This window comes from Loxodonta africana, chromosome 4 (genome assembly GCF_030014295.1).
Source record: "Loxodonta africana isolate mLoxAfr1 chromosome 4, mLoxAfr1.hap2, whole genome shotgun sequence".
Classification (NCBI taxonomy): Eukaryota; Metazoa; Chordata; class Mammalia; order Proboscidea; family Elephantidae; genus Loxodonta; species Loxodonta africana.
Window position 1 is genome coordinate 14,095,002 of NC_087345.1, and position 21,889 is coordinate 14,116,890.

At 46.8% G+C, this 21,889-nt stretch overlaps 1 protein-coding gene and 1 long non-coding RNA gene across 8 annotated transcripts in view; one reads left to right on the top strand and one right to left on the bottom strand.

Moving 5' to 3' along the window:
• The first annotated feature begins 13,710 nt into the window (after nucleotides 1-13,710).
• CBX7 (chromobox 7) overlaps nucleotides 13,711-21,889 on the top strand; it is a 41,084-nt gene continuing 32,905 nt past the window's right edge. For 3 of the 5 annotated variants that reach the window (XM_064283517.1, XM_064283518.1, XM_064283515.1), the window contains exons 1-2: nucleotides 13,711-13,830; nucleotides 16,477-16,520. In XM_064283517.1, the coding sequence (XP_064139587.1) occupies nucleotides 13,762-13,830; nucleotides 16,477-16,520 (113 nt within the window). In that variant the 5' untranslated portion in view covers nucleotides 13,711-13,761. Of the gene's footprint in view, nucleotides 13,831-14,697; nucleotides 16,521-20,833; nucleotides 21,886-21,889 lie in introns of those variants that run through there. The other 2 variants (XM_064283514.1, XM_064283512.1) reach the window with 2 other exon arrangements.
• On the bottom strand, nucleotides 16,037-21,589 carry LOC111753237 (uncharacterized). Of its 3 annotated transcripts, XR_002788113.2 has the most exons (4): nucleotides 21,457-21,589; nucleotides 19,549-19,680; nucleotides 18,598-18,816; nucleotides 16,037-17,063 (listed from the first exon to the last, which is right to left on the bottom strand). It is a non-coding gene; the product is annotated as an uncharacterized LOC111753237 (long non-coding RNA). The 3 variants fall into 3 exon arrangements; XR_010321687.1 differs by having other exon boundaries at nucleotides 16,037-18,757; XR_010321686.1 differs by having other exon boundaries at nucleotides 16,037-18,816.

Genomic DNA, 21,889 nt, shown 5'->3' on the forward strand with positions numbered 1-21,889 from the left:
ACCAAGGAGCAGCTGGTGGGTTCGAACCACTGGCCTAGTGGTTAGCAGCTGAGAGCTCTATCTCTTTGTGTGTGTGTGTATATATATATATATATATATATATATATATATATATATACACACATACATTTTTTTATGTATACATACAGAGAGAGAGAGGCACTGCAGTTAGAAATAGTGATGTCTGGAGCTCTAGCAGTCATCTTGTGACCATGTGGCAACAAATACAAGGTAAAGGCATGTGGCATCACAGAGATACTACTAGCCCTAATGACTGATTCACTGAACGAGAGCCAACAATTTCTCCTAAAGACATCTTGTTAGATGAGAAACAGCTTCCTATTCATTTAAGCCATTGTAAGTTGTATTTTCTGCTATTTAGAGCATTTTTTACTTCCCCAGAAGGCATATAATCTTAGGTTCAAAGTAATTTTCCCTCAGAATTTGAAGACCTTTGTCTGCTGTCTTTTGTCCCCTGTTATTGCTGGTGCATGACTGATTCATGTTCCTTTCTTTGTGACCTTAGAACAAACAAAACAGTAAAACAAAACAGGAAGCTTTTAAATTAATTTATTTTAATCCTCGATGATCAGATATCCCTTAGTGTGTATACACGTCAGGCTTTTAAAAATCTCTCCTGCTCGTTATTTGATGGTTCAGCTCTGGGAATTTTTTTCTATTTGATCATTTTCTCCCCTTTGCTCCTCCTAAATTTTCTTCCCAGAACTCCTTCTGGAAGGATCCTTTAGGATCTTTTACCTTTCTTCTGTATTTTCCATCTTTTTGTTCTGTGTTCTAGGATCCACTAACCCTTCTATTATTTTTTAGAATGTCAGCAATATTTTTAATGTCCAAGAATTCTTTCTTGTTTTCTGATTGCTCCTTTCTCAAAGCATCTTTTTCTTGTTTTGTGGAGATGGTTTCTTCTAAAATGCCTCCGAGGAGGTTTTACCCCAAAGTCATCTTCTATATCCTGAATTATCTTTATTTTCTTTTAAGTCTCCTTTTTCCTATTAATCTTAGTATTTCTCTTTCAGCTGCAGTTTGCCCTCAGGTATCTGGCAATTTTAGAATAAAGATAAAAATCCTTAATATAGCCTAAAATACCCTGTGTATTCTGGCTCCTAACTAGATTTCCAGAACCATTTCTTATAAACTTAATTTAATAACTTATTGTGATACATAATACACATAAGAGTGCGTAAAACATATGGACATTCAAAGAGTAATAATAAGGCTAACGCTCAGATGACCAACTTCCAAATTAAGAAAGGGCACGTTGCCAGGACAGAGCGTTTCTCTGCATCATACGCACCTCTCTCCCCGAGAGGAAATCACTGTTCTGGTCTCTGCAATAATCATTTCCTTGTTTCCTCTTTAGTTTTACTGTCTATGCATGCATGCATCCCCATACGAAATAGTCTTTAACTTTGTCTGCTATTTACGTATGTACGTGGCGCCATATGGTCTGTATTCTTTGCTCAACATTATTTTGAAAGATTCATTCAAGTTGATGTAGTTCATTCATTTCCAAGGCTGGATAATAAACCCGTGTGTGAATATCACAGACTTGACTTACCTATCCTGTTTCCGGTTTGGGGCATTTACAAACCTTTTTGCTATGAACAATTTAAAACATGGTTTTGGGTGCAGATGTACAAGAATCTCTCTAGGAGACAACTGGCTGAGTCACAGATTATGTGTAGGTTTAAATTCATTCGATAATGCCAAACCATCGCTGAAGTGGTTGAGTCAATTCATATTCTCACCGGCAGTGCGTGAGAGTTCACAGTGCACCTCATTCTTGCCGGCACTTGCTATTGTCAGACTTTTTAATTTCTGCTATCAGATGAGGGTGAGGTTGTAGCTCGTTGAGGGATTTTATTTGCATTACTCATGAGGTTGAGCAACTTTTCATATGTTTATTGGTCACTTGTGGCTCCTCTTTCTGAAGTGCCTGTTGAAGTCTTTTGCAACTCTTTTCATCTCCTGTATTTTTGTTCCAATTGGCTTTCTCTCTTCCTTATTGATTCAGAAGAATTCTTCGCATCTTCACCCTTGCCAATTTATGAGTGCTCTAAGTATTTTCTTTATCTACCCACTCTACATGCAGTCTTTTGAGAAAGGAAGTTCATCATTTTAGTGAAGTCAAATTTATCAATTGTTTGCCATATGACTTAAATTCTTTGTTTCTTGTTTAAGAAATTATTCCCTACCTATGACCATAAATTTTTTTTTTTTTTTAATATTATCTTCTAAAAGCTTCAGAGTTTTGACTTTTACATTCAGGGTTTTAAGTCATATCAAGGAGGTCTAATTCAGTTTTTTCCCCCATATGGATAACTGATAATCCCAGTACCATTTAATGAAAGTGTGTAGTTTACACACTGGCCAGCAGCATCTCTCTCTCTCTCCTCTCTCTATATGTGTGTGTACACACACACGCATGCACACACATAGTTTCATATTAGCTGGTACACAGCCACCACCTCAACTCTCAACTATATATGCGTATAGAGAGAGAGGGAGAGAGAATTCAGTGACAGATTTTCACCTTCCATGAGGAAGACCCAGGTTGGATTCCCAGCCAATGTACCTCATATGCAGCCCATCTATCGGTGAAGATTTGTATGTCGCTATGACGCTAAACAGGTTTCGAGGGAGCATCCAGACTAAGGCAGGCTAGGAAGAAAGGCCTGGCAACCTACTTCTGGAAATCAGCCAATGAAAACCGTGTGGATCATAATAGTCTGATCTGATCATGGGCATGGCACAGGACTCGTGCATCTCATTCTGTTGTGCATGGGGTTACCATAAGTCGGGGGCCAACCCTTTTCCTGGGCTCTCGTTTAGCTGATTTGTCTGTTTTCATGTCAATAGCACACTGTCTTATTTGTTCTTGCTTTCTAATGGCATGGTATGTGCTAGGGATGATTCCGTCACCATTATCTCCTTCTCTCCTTCCTCCTTCTTCAAGAGTGCCTCGACTAGTCTTAGCCCTTTGCTCTTCAATATAAATTTTACATTCAGCTTACCAAATCCAGAAAAAACAAAGCCGTGGTGATTCTGATTAGGACTGCCTTGATCCTATAGGCCAGTTGGAGGAAATCAACGTTGTTACAGTACTGGGCTTTTATTCTATGAACATGGCTTACCTCTCTATTTTTAGATCTTTTTTAATGTGTCTCAGTAAAATTTTATGATTATTATTCCATAAATGCTTTGCACATGTTTCCTTATATTCTTTCCTAGTTTATATATTTTCATTCCATTACTAATGAATTTTCTAATTGTTTATTGCTGGTATAAAGAAACAACAGATTTTTGTGTACTGATTTTTTTTAAGACCTATAAACCTTTTTTTTATTATTATAAACCAAAAAACCAAACCTGTTGCCGCTGAGTCGATTCTGACTCATAGGGACCCTACAGGACAGAGTAGAACTGCCCCCACAGGGTTTCCAAGGCTGCAATGTAATCTTTACAGAAACAGGCTGCCGCATCTTTCTCCCATGGAGAAAGGAGTAGGTTTGAACTGCTGATCTTTCAGCTAGCAGCTGAGTGCTGAACCACTGTTGTTGTTGAGAATGTACACAGCAAAGCATACACCAGTTCAACAGTTTGTACACGTACAATTTAGTGACACTGATTACATTCTTTGAGTTGTGCAGCCATTCTCACCTTCCTTTTCTGAGTTGTTCCTCCCCCATAAACATAAACTCGCTGCCCCTAAGATTCCTATCTAGTCTTTCCAGTTGCTGTTGTCACTTTGATGCCACATAGATAGTTCTTAAAAGAGCATAAATGTCAGGGCAGATATTTTTCACTAGTTCAGCTAAACTACTGTTTGGTTTTAAGAAGACTTCAGGGGGGATATTTTTGGTTTAAGGTTTAAAGATTATCTCAGGGCTATAGTTTCAGGGGTTTACCCAGCCTCCATGGCTCCAGAAAGTCTGGAGTCCATAAGAGTTTGAAATTCTGCTGTACATATTCCCCCTTTTGATCAGGATTCTTCTATAGAATCTTTGATCAAAATGTCCTATAGCGGTAGCTGGGCACCATCTCCTTTTGTATTGATTTTTATCCAGCAATTTTGCTAAATTCTCTTATTAATTCTAATAAATAAGAATATGTTTAAAGATACTTTGGAATTTCTATGTAAAATCTGAAAATAATGGCAGTTTATTCATTTCTAATCCTGTTACCTTTTGTTTATTTTGTCGCCTTACTTACTGTCTAGGACAGCACTGTCCAATGGAAATTTAATTCAAGTCATAGATGCAAGCCACATATATAATTTGAACATTTCTAATAGTTGCATTAAAAAAAGCAAAAGAAGCAAGTGAAATGAATTCTAGTAATATATTTTAGTTCACCCAATATATCAGAAATATAATTTCAACATGTAATACATATAAAAATTATTAATAACAGTGTGTTTTGCACTAAGTCTTTGAAATCTGGTGTGCATTTTATTTTTACAGTACATCTCTGTTAGGACTAGTCAGAGTTCAAGGGCTCAATAGTCATACGTGACTTCTTGTTGTCGTTAGTTGCCATTGACTGGACTGTGACTCATGGCAATCTTAAGTATAACAGAGCAAAATGTTGCCTGGTCCTGCACCATCTCTGTGATTCTTCCAACCTAGGGGGCTTATATTCAAGCACTATATCGCACAATGTTCTGTTGTTATCCATAACATTTTCATGGGTTGATTTTTGTAAGTAGGTCACCAGGCCTTTCTTCCTAGTCTGTCTTAGTCTGGAAGCTCCACTGAAATCTGTCCATCATAGGTGACCTTGCTGGTATTTGAAATACTGGTGGCGCAGCAACACGTAAGCCACCATAGATGGGTAGTGGTATAGGTGGCTAACGGCTCCACATTAGGCAACACAGGTTAAGATATCCAGTACAATGTTAAACAGAAATGGGAATAGCAGCCATCCTTGCCTTGTCCCATCTCAAGAGGAACGTGTTCTACATTTAACATTGATTAGGATAACAGTTTCCGGTAGAAAATAAAGACCTTCCTTTGTATTCCTAACTTGTTATGAGTTTTTAAACATAAACAGATGCTAAACTTGGACTTCTACAGCATCTATTGAGATGATCATATGTGTTTCTTCTTTAATCTTTTTTTATTGCTTTTTTAAATTTTTATTGTGCTTTAAGTGAAAGTTTACAAATCAAGTCAGTCTCTCATACAAAAATTTATATACACCTTGCTATATGCTCCTAATTGCTCTCTCCCTAATGAGACAGCACACTCCTTTCCTCCATTCTCTTTCCTCATGTCCATTCCGCCAGCTTCTGACCCCTCTGGCCTCTCATCTCCCCTCCAGACAGGAGATGCCAACATAGTCTCATGTGTCTACTTGATCCAAGAAGCTCATTCTTCACCAGCATCATTTTCTGACCCATTGTCCAGTCCAATCCCTGTCTGAAGAGTTGGCTTCGGGAATGATTCCTGTCTTGGGCTAACAGAAGGTCTGGGGGCCATGACCACCAGGGTCCTTCTAATCTCAGTCAGACCATTAAGTCTGGTCTTTTTACAAGAATTTAGGGTGTGCATCCCACTGCTCTCCTGCTCCCTCAGGGGTTCTCTGTTGTATTCCCTGTCAGGGCAGTCATCGGTTATAGCCGGGCACCATCTAGTTCTTCTGGTTTCAGGCTGATGTAGTCTCTGGTTTAAGTGGCCCTTTCTGTCTCTTGGGCTCATAATTACCTTGTGTCTTTGGTGTTCTTCAGTCTCCTTTGCTCCAGGTGAGACCCATTGATGCATCTTAGATGGCAGCTTGCTAGCATTTAAGACCCCAGACGCCACTCTCCAAAGTGGGATGCAGAATGTTTTCTTAATAGATTTTATTATGCCAGTTGACTTAGATGTCCCCTGAGACCATGGTCCCCAAACCCCCTCCCCTGCTACGCTGGCCTTCGAAGCATTCAGTTTATTCAGGAAACTTCTTTGCTTTTGGTTTAGTCCAGTTGTGCTGATATCTCCTGTATTGTGTGCTGTCTTTCCCTTCACCTCAAGTAGTTCTTATCTACTATCTAATTAGTGAATACCTCTCTGCCTCCCTCCCTTCCTCCTTGTAATCATCAAAGAATATATTCTTCTCTGTTTAAACTATTTCTTGAGTTCTTATAAGAGTGGTCTTACACAATATTTGTCCTTTAGCAACTGACTAATTTCACTCAGCATAATGCCTTCCATATTCCTCCATGTTACAAAATGTTTCACAGATTCCTCACTGTTCTTTATGGATGCGTAGTATTCCATTGTGTGAATATACCATAATTTATTTATCCATTCATCCTTTGATGGGCACCTTGGTTGCTTCCATCTTTTTGCTACTGTAAACAATGCTGCAATGAACATGGGTGTGCATATATCTGTTTGTGTAAAGGCTCTTATTTCTCTAGGATACATTCCAAGGAGTGGGTCTTCTTTAATCTTTTAATGTGGTGAATTACATTAACTGATTTTCAAATGTTAAACCAACCTTGCATTTCTGGACTATACCGAATTTGGTTATGATGTAATATCAATTTTATATACTGCCTGATTTGGTTTGCCAATGTTTTGTTTAGAGTTTTTGCATATATATTCATGGACGACATTGGCCCATACTTTTCTTCTACCATTCTTGTCATAAAAGGAGTTGGGGGACTTTTCCCCTTTTCCTTTTATGTGGATAAGTTGGTATAAGGCTGGAATTGTTTCTTCTTTAAATATTTGCTAGAACTCATAGGTTAAGCCCTCTGGGGCTGAGTTTTCTTTGTGAGAACATTTCTGTTGATCGATTCAGTTCCTTTAATGGCTGTGGGAAGGAATGATGTTCAACTGGTGTTCACGAGACAGCCGTTCTGGTTGCTTAAATACTGGAATAATTTCATACCAGTTGGTACATAGCTACTACCCCAACTTTCCAAATGCAATGTCCCTTCCAGGACTGCTCTAGGACCCCCAGACCTTCCAAAGATGCATAAATCAAATGGTTAATGCTTGGCACAGCCAGGGACTTCCTGGACCCTGCTCAGTGCTAAGGCCTGCACCTGTTCTGAATGGTCAGTGCCTGGTCGTTAAAGACTTTGTTTGTTACTATGGCCAGGGATGGTGCTCGTTCAGATTTTCTCTTCATCTGGAGTCAGTTCCACTGTTTTATTTCTCTAGGAATTTGCCCATTTCATTTATAACTTCATTTCAAGCTATTGTAATAAAGTTACTTATAATACCCTCTTCTATCTTTTAAATGTCTGCAGAATCTTTTGTTATGTCCCTAACGTTCTGGATATTGGTTATTTGTGCCTTCTCCCTTTTTTCTTGATCATTTCGCCAATGGGTTGTCGATGCTATTTATCTTTACATAGAAATAATCTTTGGTTTTGATGATTCTGTCGTACACATGTTTGCTATTTTATTACTTTCTGCCCTTACCTTTATTCTTTCCTTCCTTCTGTTGTCTTTGGTTTAGTTTGCTGTTCTTTTTCTAGCTTCTTGGGATGGGTGCTTACTACTTTCTGACTTTTCTCTTTTCTAATGTAAGCATTTAAGGTCACAAACTTCTAAGTAGTGCTTGGGTGGAGCAAATAGTTAAGGGCTTGACTATTGTTGCAGCCACTGTGTCAATCCATCTTCTTAAGGGTATTCCCGCTGACCCTCTACTTTATCAAACATGATGTCCTCCAGGGAGTGGTCCTTCCTGATAACATGTCCAAAGTACATGAGATGACATCTTGCCATACTTGCTTCTAAGGAGCATTCTGTCTGTACTTCTTCCAAGACAGATTTGTTTGTTCTTCTGGCAGACATGGTATATTCAATATTCTTTGCCAAAACCATAATTCAAATGCATGAATTCTTCTTCTGTCTTCCTTATTCGTTGTTCAGCTTTCACATGTATATGAAGCAATTGAAAAGACCATTGCTTGGATTGGGCGTGCCTTAGTTCTCAAAGTGGCATCTTTGCTTTTTAACACTTTAAAGCGGTCTTTTGCAGCAGATTTGCCCAATGCAATACGTCGTTTGATTTATTGACTGCTGCTTCCATGGGCATCGATTATAGATCCAAGTGAAATGAAATTCTTGGCAACTTCAGTATTATCTCTGTTTGTCATGATGTTGCTTATTGGTCCAGTTGTGAAGATTTTTGTTTTCTTTATGTTGAGGCGTAATCCATACTGAAGGCTGTAGTCTTTGATCTTCATCAGTGCTTCAAGCCCTCTTCCTTTTCAGCAAGCAAGGTTGTGTCATCTGCATATCTCAGGTTGTTAATGAATCTTCCTTCAATCCTGATGTCCTGTTCTTCTTCATATTGTCCAGCTTCTTGGATTATTTGCTCAGCATAAAGACTGAATAAATAAGGTGAAAGGATACAACCCTGACACACACCTTTCTTGATTTGAAACCATGCAGTATGCCCTTATTCTGTTCAAACGACTGCCTCTTGGTCTAAGTACAGATTCCTCATGAGCATAATTAAGTGTTCTGGAATTCCCATTCTTCACAGTGTTATCCATAATTTGTCGTGATCCACACAGTTGAATGCCTTCACATAGTAAGTGAAGCACAAGTAAATATCTTTCTGGTATTCTCTGCTTTCAGGCCAAGATCTATCTGACATAAGCAATGATATCCCTTGTTCCATGTCCTCTTCTGAATCTGGCTTAAATTTCTGACAGTTCCCTGTTGATGTACTGCTGCAACCATTTTTTAAATTAATTTCAGCATAATTTTACTTGCATGTGATATTAATGATATTGTTCGATGGTTTCCACATTCTGATGGATCACCTTTCTTCGGAATGGGCAGGTATATGGATCTCTTCCAGTTGGTTGGCCAGGTAGCTGTCTTCTAAATTTCTTGTCATAGATGAATGAGTGCTTCCAGCATTGCATCTGTTTGTTGAAACATCTCAATTGGTATTCTCTCAATTCCTGGGGCCTTGTTTTTTGCCAATGCCTTTAGTGCAGCTTGGACTTCTTCCTTCAGTTGCATGGTTCTTGATCATGTATTACCTCCTGAAATAGTTGAACGTTGACCAGTTCCTTTTGGTACAGTAACTCTGTATATTCCTTCCATTTTCTTTTGAGGCTTCCTGTACCGTTCAATATTCTGCCCATAGAATTCTTCGAAACTGCAACTTGAGGCTTGAATGTTTTCTTTAGTCCTTTCAGTCCATAATTTATTTATCCATTCATCCGTTGATGGGCACCTTGAGAAATGCCGAGTGTGTTCTTCTCTTTTGGTTTTCTAACTCCAGGACTTTGCATGTGTCATTATAATACTGTACTTTGTCTTCTCAAGCTGCCTTTTTAAATCTTCTGTTCAGCTTTTTTACTTCATCATTTCTTCCATTTGCTTTAGCTACTCTACATTCAAGAGCAAGTTTCAGAATCTCTTCTGATATCCATTTTGGTCTTTTCTTTCTTTCTTGTCTTTTTCATGACTTTTTGCTTTCTTCATGTATGATGTCTCTGATGTCTTCCCATAACTCATCTGGTCTTCATTCATTAGCGTTCAATGTGTCAAATCTATTCTTCAGATTATATCTAAATTCAGGTGTAATATACTCCAGGTTGTACTTTGGCTCTCATGGACTTGTTTTAATTTGCTTCAGCTTCACCTTGAACTTGCATGTGAGCAGTTGGTGGTCTGTTCCGCAGTCGGCCCCTGGCCTTCTTCTGACTGATGATATCGAGCTTCTCCACCGTCTCTTTCCACATATGTAGTTGATTTGATTCCTGGGTATTCCATCCCATGAGGTCCATCTGTATAATCTCCATTTATGTTGTTGAAAAAAGGTATTTGCAATGAAGAAGCAATTGGTTTTGCAAAACTGTGTCTCATGTGTTCTCCCATGTCATTGCTATCATCAAGGCTCTATTTTCCAACTACTGGTCCTTCTTTGTTTTCAACTTTCACATTCCAGACACCAATAATTATCAACGCATCTTGATTGCAAGTTTGATCAATTTCTGACTGCAGAAGTTCGTAAAAGTCTTGAATTTCTTCATCTTTGGCATTAATGGTTGGTGCATAAATTTGAATAATGGTTGTACTAACTGGTCTTTCTTGTAAGTGTATGGATATTATCCCTTTCACTGACATCATTGTACTTCAGGATATATCTCGAAATGTTCTTTTTGATGATGAATGCCACACCATTCCTCTTCAATTTGTCATTCCCAGTGTAGTAGTCCGTATGATTGTTTGATTCAAAATGGCTGATACCAGTCCATTTCAGCTCACTAATGCCTAGGATATAGATATTCAAGCATTTCATTTCATTTTTGACAACTTCCAATTGTCCTTGATTCACATTTCATGTATTCCACGTTCTGATTATTAATGGATGTTTGCAGCTGTTTTGTGTTTGTAAATGTCATTGATGAGTCATGCCACATCAGCAAATGAAGGTCCTGAAACCTTCTCTCCACCCACGTCATTAAGGTTGACTCTGCTTTGAGGAGGCAGCTCTTCCCCAGTCATCTTTTGAGTGCCTTCCAACCTGAGGGGCTCATCTCTGGCACTGTATCAGACAATGTTCCACTGCTTTTTGTGAGGTTTTCACTAGCCAATTTTTTCAGAAGTAGACTGCCAGGTCCTTCTTCCCAGTCTGTCTTAGTCTGGAAGCATGTTTGAAACCTATCCATTTTGGGTGACCCTGCTGGTATTTGAAATACTGGTGGCATAGCTCCCAGCATCACAGCAACATGCAAGCCACCACAGTAGGACAAACTGACAGACCACATTTGAATTTATATCTGTTGTCTTAGTCATCTAATGCTGCTATAACAGAAATACCACAAGTGGATGACCTTAACAAAGAGAAATTTATTTACAAAGAGAAATGTATTTTCTCACAGTTTAGTAGGTTACAAGTCCAAATTCTGGGCATCACCTCCAGGGGAAGGCTTTCTCTTTCTGTCGGCTCTGAAGGAAGGTCCTTGTCCTCAATCTTCCTCTGGTCAAGGAGCTTCTCAGGCACAGAGACCCTGTGTCCAAAGGATGCGCTCTACTCCTGGTGCTGCTTTCTTGGTGGTATGAGGTCCCCAACTCTCTGCTTGCTTCCCTTTCCTTTTTATCTTGAGAGATAAAAGGTGGTACAGGCCATACCCCAGGGAAGCTCCCTTTACATTGGACCAAGGAGGTGACCTGAGTAAGGGTGGTGTTACAATCCCACCCTAATCCTCTGAACATAAAATTACAACCACAGAATGGAGGACAACCACTCAATACTGGGAATCATGGCCTAACCACATATTTGAGGGGACAGAATTCAGTCCATGACATCTATCATGTGTTTGTCCCACCTATCTTTTATTTCTTTTTCTCTCCATTCTTGCCTGCTTTAGAATTGAGTGGGTTGGTTTTCTCATTCTATTCCCCACTGTATTAATTTGGGTAAATACTATATACTACATTTACATTCTTTTAGTGGTTTCTCTAGTAAGGACAACTTGCTGTCTTAATTTACCAGAGTCTAAGCGTATTTGAGGACACCTTCTGTCTGAAGAATACAAGGGTCTTAGAGCACTTTAACACACCCAAATTGTAAGTCATTGTTGTTGTATATTTTAATTCTATTTTTATCCCGGAGACATTGTTACCATTGTTTTACATTGTCAATGTTCTTCATTGTTCTTTATTCCCTATTGCATCAGACCTCTGTCTGTGATCATCTTCTTCCTGCCTGAATTCCTCCTTTGGAATTTCCCTTAGGGAGGGTCTTAGTTTTTGTGTTTGTAAATGTCATTATTTTGTCTTTGTTCTGGAAAGATATTTTCACTGGTACACAATTCTTGAAAGATATTTTCACTGGGCATATAATTCTAGGATGGGGGTTATTTCCCCATGGGACATTGAATATGCTATTCCACTGCCTTCTGGCTCCTGTTGCTCATGATAAAAGGTCAGGAGTAAATCTATTATTTCCTTTTTCTGTGTGCCAGATGGAGGTGTTTGAAATTTATTTCTGATGACTCTAGGACGCTATGGCCACTACTGTCAGTGTGTTGTACTGTGGTGGCTTGCATGTTATGATGCTGGAAGCTATAGCACAGGCATTTCAAATACTAGCAGGTCACCCACGATGGACAGGTTTCAGTGGAGCTTCCAGACGAAGACTAGGAAGAAAGGCCTGGCAACCTACTTCCAAAAACTAGCCAATGAAAACCCTATTAATTACAACAGAATATTGTTCAATAAAGTGCTGAAAGATGAGGCCCAAGGCTGGAAAGCACTCAAACACACACAACGACTGCAACAATGGTGAAGATGGCACAGGATTGGGCAACGTTTCCTTCTGTCCCACACAGGTTTGCCATGAGCCAGAGCCGACTGACAGCAGCTAACAACAACAGGAAGCTATGGAAGACTTTGAGGCATTAAGGTGACCCAGTCTTATTCACATTTTAGAAACGGTGCTCTCCCAAGGTGTGGACAATGAACCGGAGGGGATGGCAGCTCAATGAGAAGGCTGCCACTGAGTCCAGAGAGAGGACGAGGGTTGAACCACAATGGTGGGTGTAGTGGTGAGAGGGAAGGCAGACCTGAGGCACTGTGAGGTCAGAGAGGCAGATGGGGGGCATCAATGCAGGTTGGGGTGGGGGGGGCGGGGAGGAAAGGCAAGGATGACTCCGTGTTTCTGACATGGACGAATGCAGACGCTACTCACCGTGGTAGGCAAAACAGCAGGGGGTTAGAGTGGATGAGTGACAGTGAGTTTGTCTTAGGCTTCAATATTTATTATGATAAACACCTACTACATGCCAAGAACCAAGTGCGCGGGGGGACTTGGGGCAGCGCGGAAGATAAATTCGACCCCGTGTGCACCTTACATCCATCACGCCACACCTGCCGCCAGTTAGATTGCCGAGTCTAGGGTGACTCGAGGCAGCGTCCGCGTCTGACCCGTGCGTTTCAGCGCAGGGCCGGGCACATCTAGGCGCTCCTCAACCGCGCGTGGACGGAGAGGGGGATGGAAGGGAAGGTGGACCTGCCCACACCGCTCTGGAGCTCGGATCCAGAGACCCAGCTCGGTGCTGTGACGCCCGGACAGGTTGGGAAACCTCTGCCGCCCCCGCTAGGTCAAGGGTCCCCGCCCTGGCCCATGTTTACTCCTTTGCGGGAAGTGGGGCAAATCACCTGCCCACTCTGCGTCCCTGTTTCCCGTCTGCCCCAGGAGGCAAGGCCATTTCCGACCCTCAGTCACCAGGAGGGTTTTGGGAAATGCGCCTTTGTGTTAACTATCACTTCCCGCTCTTGCGCGGTGCAGCGCCAGGGGGCGCGCGGGCGCTCGAAGCGCCTCGGCCGGCGCTCGCGCCAAATAAGTCCCGCGGCCGGCGGCTCTTCCAAGGCCCGCGCGGCCCTCTCTCACTCCCCGGCGGGGTAGGGGCGTGGCTCCGTGGGGGCGGGGGCGGGGTGGGGCCAGGGAGGCGACGTGGGAGGAGCGTGACCTGCAGGGCGCGAGCCGAGGCCCCGCGGCCGCTCGGCGCGCGCTCCCTGCCCCCGTCCCCTCCCCGCGCGCGCGCGCTCGCCCGCCCGCTCGCGCGCGCCGGGGAAAACGTTGCGCAGGTTCAAAAATGGAACGTCGGCGGCGTGAGGGCGCGCGAGGGGGTGTGCGCGCGTGCGCGTGCGCGCCCGAGCGAGGGTGACGGGGACCCCGCCGGCCCGAGCATCGCGCGCCGCAGCCGCGGCCCCGCAGCTCCGCCCCCGGCCCGGCCCCGGCCCGGGGCCCGCTCACCCGCCGCCCCGCATGGAGCTGTCAGCCATCGGCGAGCAGGTGTTCGCCGTGGAGAGCATCCGGAAGAAGCGCGTGCGGAAGGTGAGGCTGCCCGGGGGCGGCTCCCGGGACCCCTGTGGGGTTCCCTCCCTTCCCCAGCGCCGCCCCTTCACGCTGGGGAAGAGGGGGAAAGTGGGGCGGGGGACCCGGCTAGCCCCGCCCCGCTCCGGCCGGCTCCCCACTTCATGCCTCAGTTTCCCTGCCGTCTCGTGGGGTGAATAGAATAAAAGTTGTCGCCGTGGGATGCTGGGGGCAGCTGAGTCCGCCTGAGCTAGAGAGACGAGTGGACTGTAAGGTTCCTGAGTGCCATCCCGCCTCATCTCCCTCCACCCATTCTAAATATGGGGAGACTGAGGCCCAAGTTGAGGAAACGTCTTGGCCAGTGTGTTAGCGTCAGAGCTGTGTCTCGAACTCGGGACTCTTTATTACCAAGTCCTTTGGAGTTGGGGGCGGAGCTTCGGAAAGTGGAGCCCAGGTCCCGCCCCCAGCCTCGGAGGTTTTCCTGCTGGACTTTGCCCTTTTCTGATCCCGCGTCTTGCTCGCCCTCTCCCAGTGTGCGCCACCTCCCCCTCCCACCCCCGCACCCTAGTTCCCTCTGGGCCTGTGGAGCCTCACTCGGCGTTGGGGCATCCTCGAAGCTCCTCCTCCTGTGCCTTCTCCAAAACAGACACCCTGCAATTTAAGGAGGCGTCTGCGGCTGGATTTGACTCTGCACCTCGGGACTGGACTTTGGCAGTCCCGGCCTGGCGTCTACACTGCTGTGCACATGTTCGCAGAGTGGGCTCGCCCACACTGGGGATGGGGCTGGAAGCCCTTGGGGAAAGTTCCTCTCCTCGCACCCAGGATCATCCTTCCCCTCATCTTCCCATGCAGCCCTTCGGAGGCTCCAGTGCACGACTGGGAGGAGCCTTAGAGGTGTTCCCACCCCACCCATTTGACAGAGGCAGAAACCGAAGCCCAGGCCGGCAAGTGACCAGCTCAAGGTCACACAGCAAGTTAGAGGTGGAGGTTGAACAGGAGCGCAGGCTGGCTGCTTGCCAACTCATCTTATTTCCAGAGAGAAAACAGTTCTGGTGTCTGGGGTCAGGGTGGACCACCAGCCTCCTATCTTTTCCCATCTCCTTTGTAGACGAGCTCTGTTTCTGGGCTGGTCCTCCCCTTCTTCCTCTCCCTTCCCCCCTGGGCTTTTTTAATTAAAGAGAGGAATAATTTATCCCACAAAGCTCTGTGCTTTACAGGTAGTGTAACCTGAGGCAGGTACAGTGATTACCCCCCTCCCACGGTGGGGCCTGAGGGGTTTGGAGGAAAGGATTTCTGGTCATTCGCTGGAAACATTTCCCGAGGATCTGTTATGTACCAGGCACCATCCTAAGCCCCAGGATGCACCCCTTCCCTCACAGAGCGGGCATTCTGGTGGAGAAGACAAACAATGAAGGAGGAAATAAATACAGGTGCTTTCAAATGGGCTCTTTGAGTACGTGACATATCTTGGTCTTAAAGTTCTGATGGCCTTTATGATCTGTTGGGGTTAGACTGGAAACTTTTTAAGGCCCCTCTCTACTTAATGGAAACCCTGGTGGCGTACTGGTTAAGAGCTACGTCTGCTAACCAAAAGGTCAGCAGTTTGAATCCACCAGGTGCTCCTTGGAGCTCTATGGGGCAGTTCTACTCTATCCTGTAGAATCGCTATGAGTTGGAATCGACTCGACGGCAGTGGATTTGGTTTTTTATTTTTCTCTACTTAATGGCAACTCACAACAACCAGGCTTGGGCGGGGAGGGGGCAGTGATGCTTCAGTGGTAGAATTTTCCCCTGCCATATGGGGGACCCGAATTCAATATCTGGCCAATGCACCTTAGCACAGCCCACCACTTGTCTGTCATTGGAGGCTTGCATGTGGCTATAATGCTAAACAGGTTTCAGCAGCGCTTCCAGACTCAGATGGACCAGGAAGAAAGGTCTGGCAGTCTACTTCAGAAAATCAGCCAGTGAAAACCCTGTGGAGCACTCCAGTCTGATCCTGTTGTGCATGGGGTTGCCATGAGTCAGGGGGATGGGTATCCAACTTTATGGCAGCTAACAACAACAACGGTAACGGGGGGCAGCTGGCTTTGTTTTCTAATAAACGGAGGAGTGACCCCCCTTTCTGAAGATGGTGACTTTGTCAGCCTTCTCTGGGACACTGCAGGGTCTTTTAGGATTTGAGAGTCCTAAAGTTAATCACTGGCCTGCTGCTTCCGACTACAGGTGGCCTCTCCCAGGGACAGAGTTGATGGGACTTGAGCTGAGGCAGAGGGAGGAATTTTCTAGGATTGGAGGAGTCTACCAATCTTGACTATGACACTGTGATCTCTGGCTGTGCATGCCCCTCCCTGGTCTCAGTTTCCCCATGTGTAACATGAGGAGACTGGGTGCTGCAGCTCAGAAATTCTGCCCCAGGAGCTGTTTGGGGCTGATGTACTCCTGTGCTCTTGTACGGATGGTGGTCCAGGGTCGTCATGTGGCAGCCAAATGTCATGGTCTCGAGGTTGGCAAGGATCTGCTGAAGGACCCTCAGACTGTGTGCTGGGGTACACCTGTCTGCAAAGGGGATATGGGACTGAGGTCCTTTGGGCCTGACTGTCCTGTGAGTGGTTGTCAGGGAGACTGTGTATCTCACTATGTCTGCCTTTCTCTCTCTCTTCCCAGGGTAAAGTGGAGTACCTGGTGAAGTGGAAAGGATGGCCCCCAAAGTAAGGCTCCTTTGTGTGTGTCTGTCTGCCTGCCCATCTGTCTCTCCGCCTGCCTTTTGCCCTCTCCCCTGCCCAGCTTCTAGCTCCAGCTGCTCTTGTAATCGGCCAGCTGACCTGGAGTAAATCATCCTCTTCTCTGGGTCTGTCTCCCCTCTGCCAGCTGAGGGGCTTGGAGCACATGAGGGTCCAGGTGGACCACCAGCTTCTCTTCTCACCCCACCCCTCTCACTTGTTGGGCTCCATCTTCTGGATGGCTCTTCCTCTCCTCTCTCCTCCCCTCCCCTTCTTCTGGGTTTTCTTGGCAACTGGGAGGCAAAGGCTCAGCATCTTGGCTTCAGAGACGGCTGCTGGTCAGATGGAGGGGCCTCTGAACCACAGCGAGTACAGTGCTGGGTGTGGGGAGTCTGTGGGGCTGGGCAGGGAAGTCTAGCTGGTGGAGCACCAGCGTCCTCAGTGCCATGTAGCTGGGGCAGAGCCTGAGCCTGCCTTGCCTTGGACAGAGTAGGTTCCCATACAGCCTGTGTGGTGGTGCGATCGAGGTCTCTGAAGATGAGGAAACAGAGAGGGTAAGCAGCTTGCCTTAGGTCACACAGCAAGGGGTGGCAGAGTTGAACTCGAACCCACATTACCCCATTACCATCGAGTTGATTCTGACTCACAGCAGCCCTATAGGACAGAGTATAACTGCCCCATAGGGTATCCAAGGTTGTAAATTTTTATGGAGGTAGACTGTCACATCTTTCTCCTGTGAAGTGGTTGGTTTTGAACTGCCGACCTTTCCGTTAGCAGCCATGTGCTTAACCACTGCACCACCAGGGCTCCTTGGACTGGAACCAGGCCTCCACATTTTCAGGTATTTCCTTTGTGCCTCCCCAACATCACCATCCCAGAGTAGGCAGGGGGGTCTGGTTCTGAGACCTGTCTGGGTTGCTCCACCTCCCCTACTGAAGCTCAATCAGGAACCCTCCCACCAACCAATCACCTCCCAGCAGGGAGTTTTGGGGGGGAGGAGAAGAAACGAGCTAGTCGTGGGGCCTCCCCATTGGTCCATGGGTACCCCACCCCTGCCCTGCCACCTTGAGACTGACTCTTGGAAACCCCCTCTGCTGAGAGCCACCGTGTCTGTGCCAGGGGCTTTCTGTTGTGCTGCTGCCCTGGGCTGATCTGGCGGTGGGTCCTGGTGGCATTTTGCGGGGAAGGGCTCGGGAGAGAGAGGAGAGGGGAAGATAGCCCATGCTGCCTCGGCTTCCCTCTCTGCAAAATGGGCTCAATAGTCCAGGCCCTGCTCTCCTCTCACTACTGGCTACACTTTCAGGGTGGCCCACAGGCATCCTGAGGGTTGGGGTTGGTGGCTGGCTTGTAGATACCCCTGCCTTTCGTCTTCCCAAACACCCTTGGGGTGAAGCAGGATCCCCTTATCCACTTGGCTGGTCAGGTGGACTTCTGATCTGGGTGCTGGAGGAAGGAAGAAGTGAGAGGAGGAGGGAGCAGAGGGGAGTAACGGGGACAAGACAGCTAGAAAAGGAAGCTGGCCCATGGCAGCAGGGGACCGGTTCCCTGGGCCCGTCACCCTCCTCTCGGTTTGTGCCCCGGGAAAGCACTGCCTCAGAGCTGTGGTGACCAGCATGCTGAGCTGCATGGTGCTGTTGCTTGTTTCCTCCTCTGTAGTCCATCTTTTCAAAGAGCTCCTTCTCTAAACAGAGGTACTTATTAATTAAAAATTACCTCTCCCATTTTTATTGACCCTAAACGAATGTATGTGCCCATGAGAGCGAGAGAAGGGACTAGTGCTTCAAAGAGCAGCTGAGTCCCTTGGGGTTTCTTTGGCTTGTGGCCTTCCTTCTCTCCCCCACCCCCACCATGAGTCGATGGCCCCTTTGTTTTAATTCTTTCACATGCTGAGACCACTGGGTGGGCCCTCATGCCTGCCTTTTGTGACCCTCCCCCAGGGGGCTCTGGGAGACGGCTTGACTATGTGACCTGGGGACACCTTCTGGCTCCCCAACACTTTGGTCCTGGGTTCCAGGCCTGGCTGCCCATGAGACACCTGTGAGCCTGTGGGCAGGTCCCAACATACCTCTGCCTCCTCATCTCCAAGCGGGAATAGTAACGCCTCCATCACAGGGCTGTTGTGAGGGTTAGATACGTGGTATAAAGTGCCTGATGCATGCTTGGCCCAGACTAACCCAAAAAACTCATTGCCGTCAAGTCGATTCCGATTCCGACTCATAGCGATCCTATAGGACAGAGTGGAACTACACCACAGAGTTTCCAAGGAGCACCTGGTGGATTCAAACTGCCAACTTTTTGGTTAGGAGCCATAGCACTTAACCACTACACAACCAGGGCCCAGACTAAGCACTTAGTAAATGTTTGCTATCAGTACAAAGCTAGATAGATAGGCTTCAACGTTTTTTTCTTCCTCCAGCCAGGAAAGGGATCTGGGGCAATTCAGTTCTTCACAGGAACTCAAAGTAGCTTTAGAAATGATTGAGATCAGTCCTCTTATTGTTCAGATGGGGAAGCTGAGGCTGAGAGAGGGGAGGTCATTACCAGAAGGTAACCGCCAACCCCTGTGCAGTGTGGTACCCACTTGATGCCATCCGCTACCCAGTAGACGGGGCAGCAGACTATCTTGCTTGTTCTGGAAGTCACACTAAATGGCATAGGGTGGGGCTGGCGGCATAGGTGTTACATCATCAGCCATAGTACATACCCCACCCGCATTTCAGCCTGCCCAGGACCCTGCTGTGCAGCCTTCGGTAATTTCTTCCCTCCTCCTTCCATCCCTCCCCCCTCCCTCCTTTCTCCCTCCTTTCCCCACTTGCTAATGCTTCCCACCTTTTAGGGAGTTTCAGCTCCATTCAGCGGTGTATTTGTGGAAAATAGCCCCTATGGCAATACGTTTTCAGTTGCTGAATGATTTCACTCAGCTGGTGATGGAAACAGCAATGGCCAAAAGAAACTGCTCATTGGCATGTGCGGTCCCCTCCCCACCCCCAACCAGTGCCCATGCCACATGCCATACCTTAGACATGCCTCCTTAGGGCTGCGGGGTCAGGTCCAGTAGCTGAGTAATGATATTATCAGTGGGTGCAGCAGTAACCAGACTGCCAATCATTATCTGTTGCTGTCCAGTCCATTCCAACTCTTAGCAATCCTATAGGACAGAGTAGAACTTCTCTATAGGGTTTCCAAGGAGCGACTGGTGGATTCAAACTGCCGACCTTATGGTTTGAAGCCAAGCTTATAACCATGCCACGATGGCTCCAGGAATTGCCTATGCCATCCATTTTACAGACAGAGCCTCTAGACAGAAGCCTTGCCCTAGGGTCATACACTGAACTCCAAGCTGCCTGACCCCAGAGCTTGGGACCTACTCCCAGTAGTACAAAGCTAGCTCCACAAGAGTCCATTGTGGGCTTTTTGGCCAGTTCAGGGGGAAGTGCTCAGGCTTTGAGCCTGATACCGCTGCCTCGGAATTCTGGTTCTGGAAGTTTCCAGCTGTGTGACCCAGGGCAAAGCCCTCAACCTCTCTGAGCCTCCATTCCCCCATTTGTAAAATAAGGCCCCCATCTCTGAGGCCCTGCTGAAGACTGCTTGAGACAGGAAAAGTAAGATCCTACACAGAGCCAGGAGCCCACTGGGGGCTTCCCTCCCTTCCAAGGGTGGGCTTGGGGAGCTGCAGCACATCTTGCTGTGCCTCTACCTTACTGCGCAACCTGGGGCCGGATTTGGGCTCTCTAGGCTTTAAGTTGACTTAATTAACGCTTATTTGTTTTTATGATGTACCATACTGATGTAAGGGCTTTATCTGGCTTACCATTATAATCCTTAAACAATCCTAGGAGCTAGGGACTATTACTGGCTCCACTTTGAGGAGCAGGGCTGTCAGCGGTGGAGAGACACCTGCGCAAGGCCGCGCTCTGACAGTCTGGACCCAAGCTCCTATTATGAGCCTCAATTAATAGACGGCGCTTCCCATTTTGGGCAGGTTTAAATCCTCCCAGTCTTTGGGGGGAGAGGCTGTACTGGCCTGGCTCTGTGGGCACCCTGGGGTGGGCCCGCACGGCACAGACCGCCTGCGTCACAACTCAACAGCGCTCTCCGCTGCTAAAGGGATGGCGAGGGAGGGGCTGTGCGCCCCCTGCTGAGGCTCCCCACGCCTCTGCGCGGCCCCAGCCTGTTTACTGGCTCCGGGCGGGCGGGGCGGTCACGTGGCCGTGTTTATCTCGGGCCGCGCGCTGTCCCCGCCCTCGTCCCCCATTGGCTTGCCTGCATCTGTCGCGCGCACGCACACCCGCCTGTGGGAGGTGGGGCGGGCGGGGAGAGCCTGGGTCCTCTGCGCCCCGCCTGCACGGTGCTCGGTTCCGCCCCCCGAACGCTCAGTAGTCGCGGCCTGGCCTAAGGAGGTTCAGGATGGGCAGGTGCCCCCCATTCTCTCTTAGCTTGAGGACCCCGCGGGCTGTGTGCTTCTCTTGTAACGCCGCCCAGCTTGTCCCAAAGTGTGTTTCCCTTGCTGTGGCCTCGAGGCTCCCCACGCTGCAGAGGGGCGCGTAATGCCCTTCACATCACGGTGAGGGGTGGGGGCCGAAAGGTTAAGACACTTGTGCACCCCCACCACCAGCGTTGAGCAGGACCAGGCCTCCAGTTGCCCCAGGCCAGAACCCCCTCCGCCTTTCGTCCTGCCGGCTCTTTATATACACCCGGCTGTGTGTCAACCTCCGTGTCAATGCCTCTCTTCCCAGGAGGTCACAGCCCGGTGAAGAATCGGATACACTGGTTTGTGAGGGACCCCGGGTAGAGGAGGGCTGAGAGTCAAACTGAGTTCCAGTCACAGGCTGACCACTTACTGACCCAGTGCCCTTGGGCAAGAAGCTTCACCTCTGTGCCTCAGTGTCCTCATCTGTAAAAAGGGGGTAATAAGAGAACCTACCTCATAAAGGTGTTAGGAGGGACGGAGGGGTTCCTGGCCTGTGGCAGGGCTCCGGCACCTTGCTGTTAGGATGATGGTGGAGGTTGTTATTCTTATGAGGAGGAAATTGAGGGCCAGAGCAGGGTAGGGACTTGCCAGAAATCACACACAAGCTACATCAGCAAAAAAAAAAAAAAAAAAAAAAACCCGTGGGGAAGTGGTCAGGGCAGAGCTGACTAGGACACTGTATAGACATACAACAGCTAGAGAAAAAGGGCGAGGCAGATGACAGAGGAGGAACACAAAATTCCCCCTCTCTTGTTATTAGTTACAGTTGAGAAAATTCTGCCTTGATTTGGGGGGAGGGAGGCCTGGAGTCTCCACCAGCCTCTGGTTGCTCATAATTTGGGCTTCACCCAGTTCAGTTTCACTTTCGGCATTTCTGTAGGGGTGA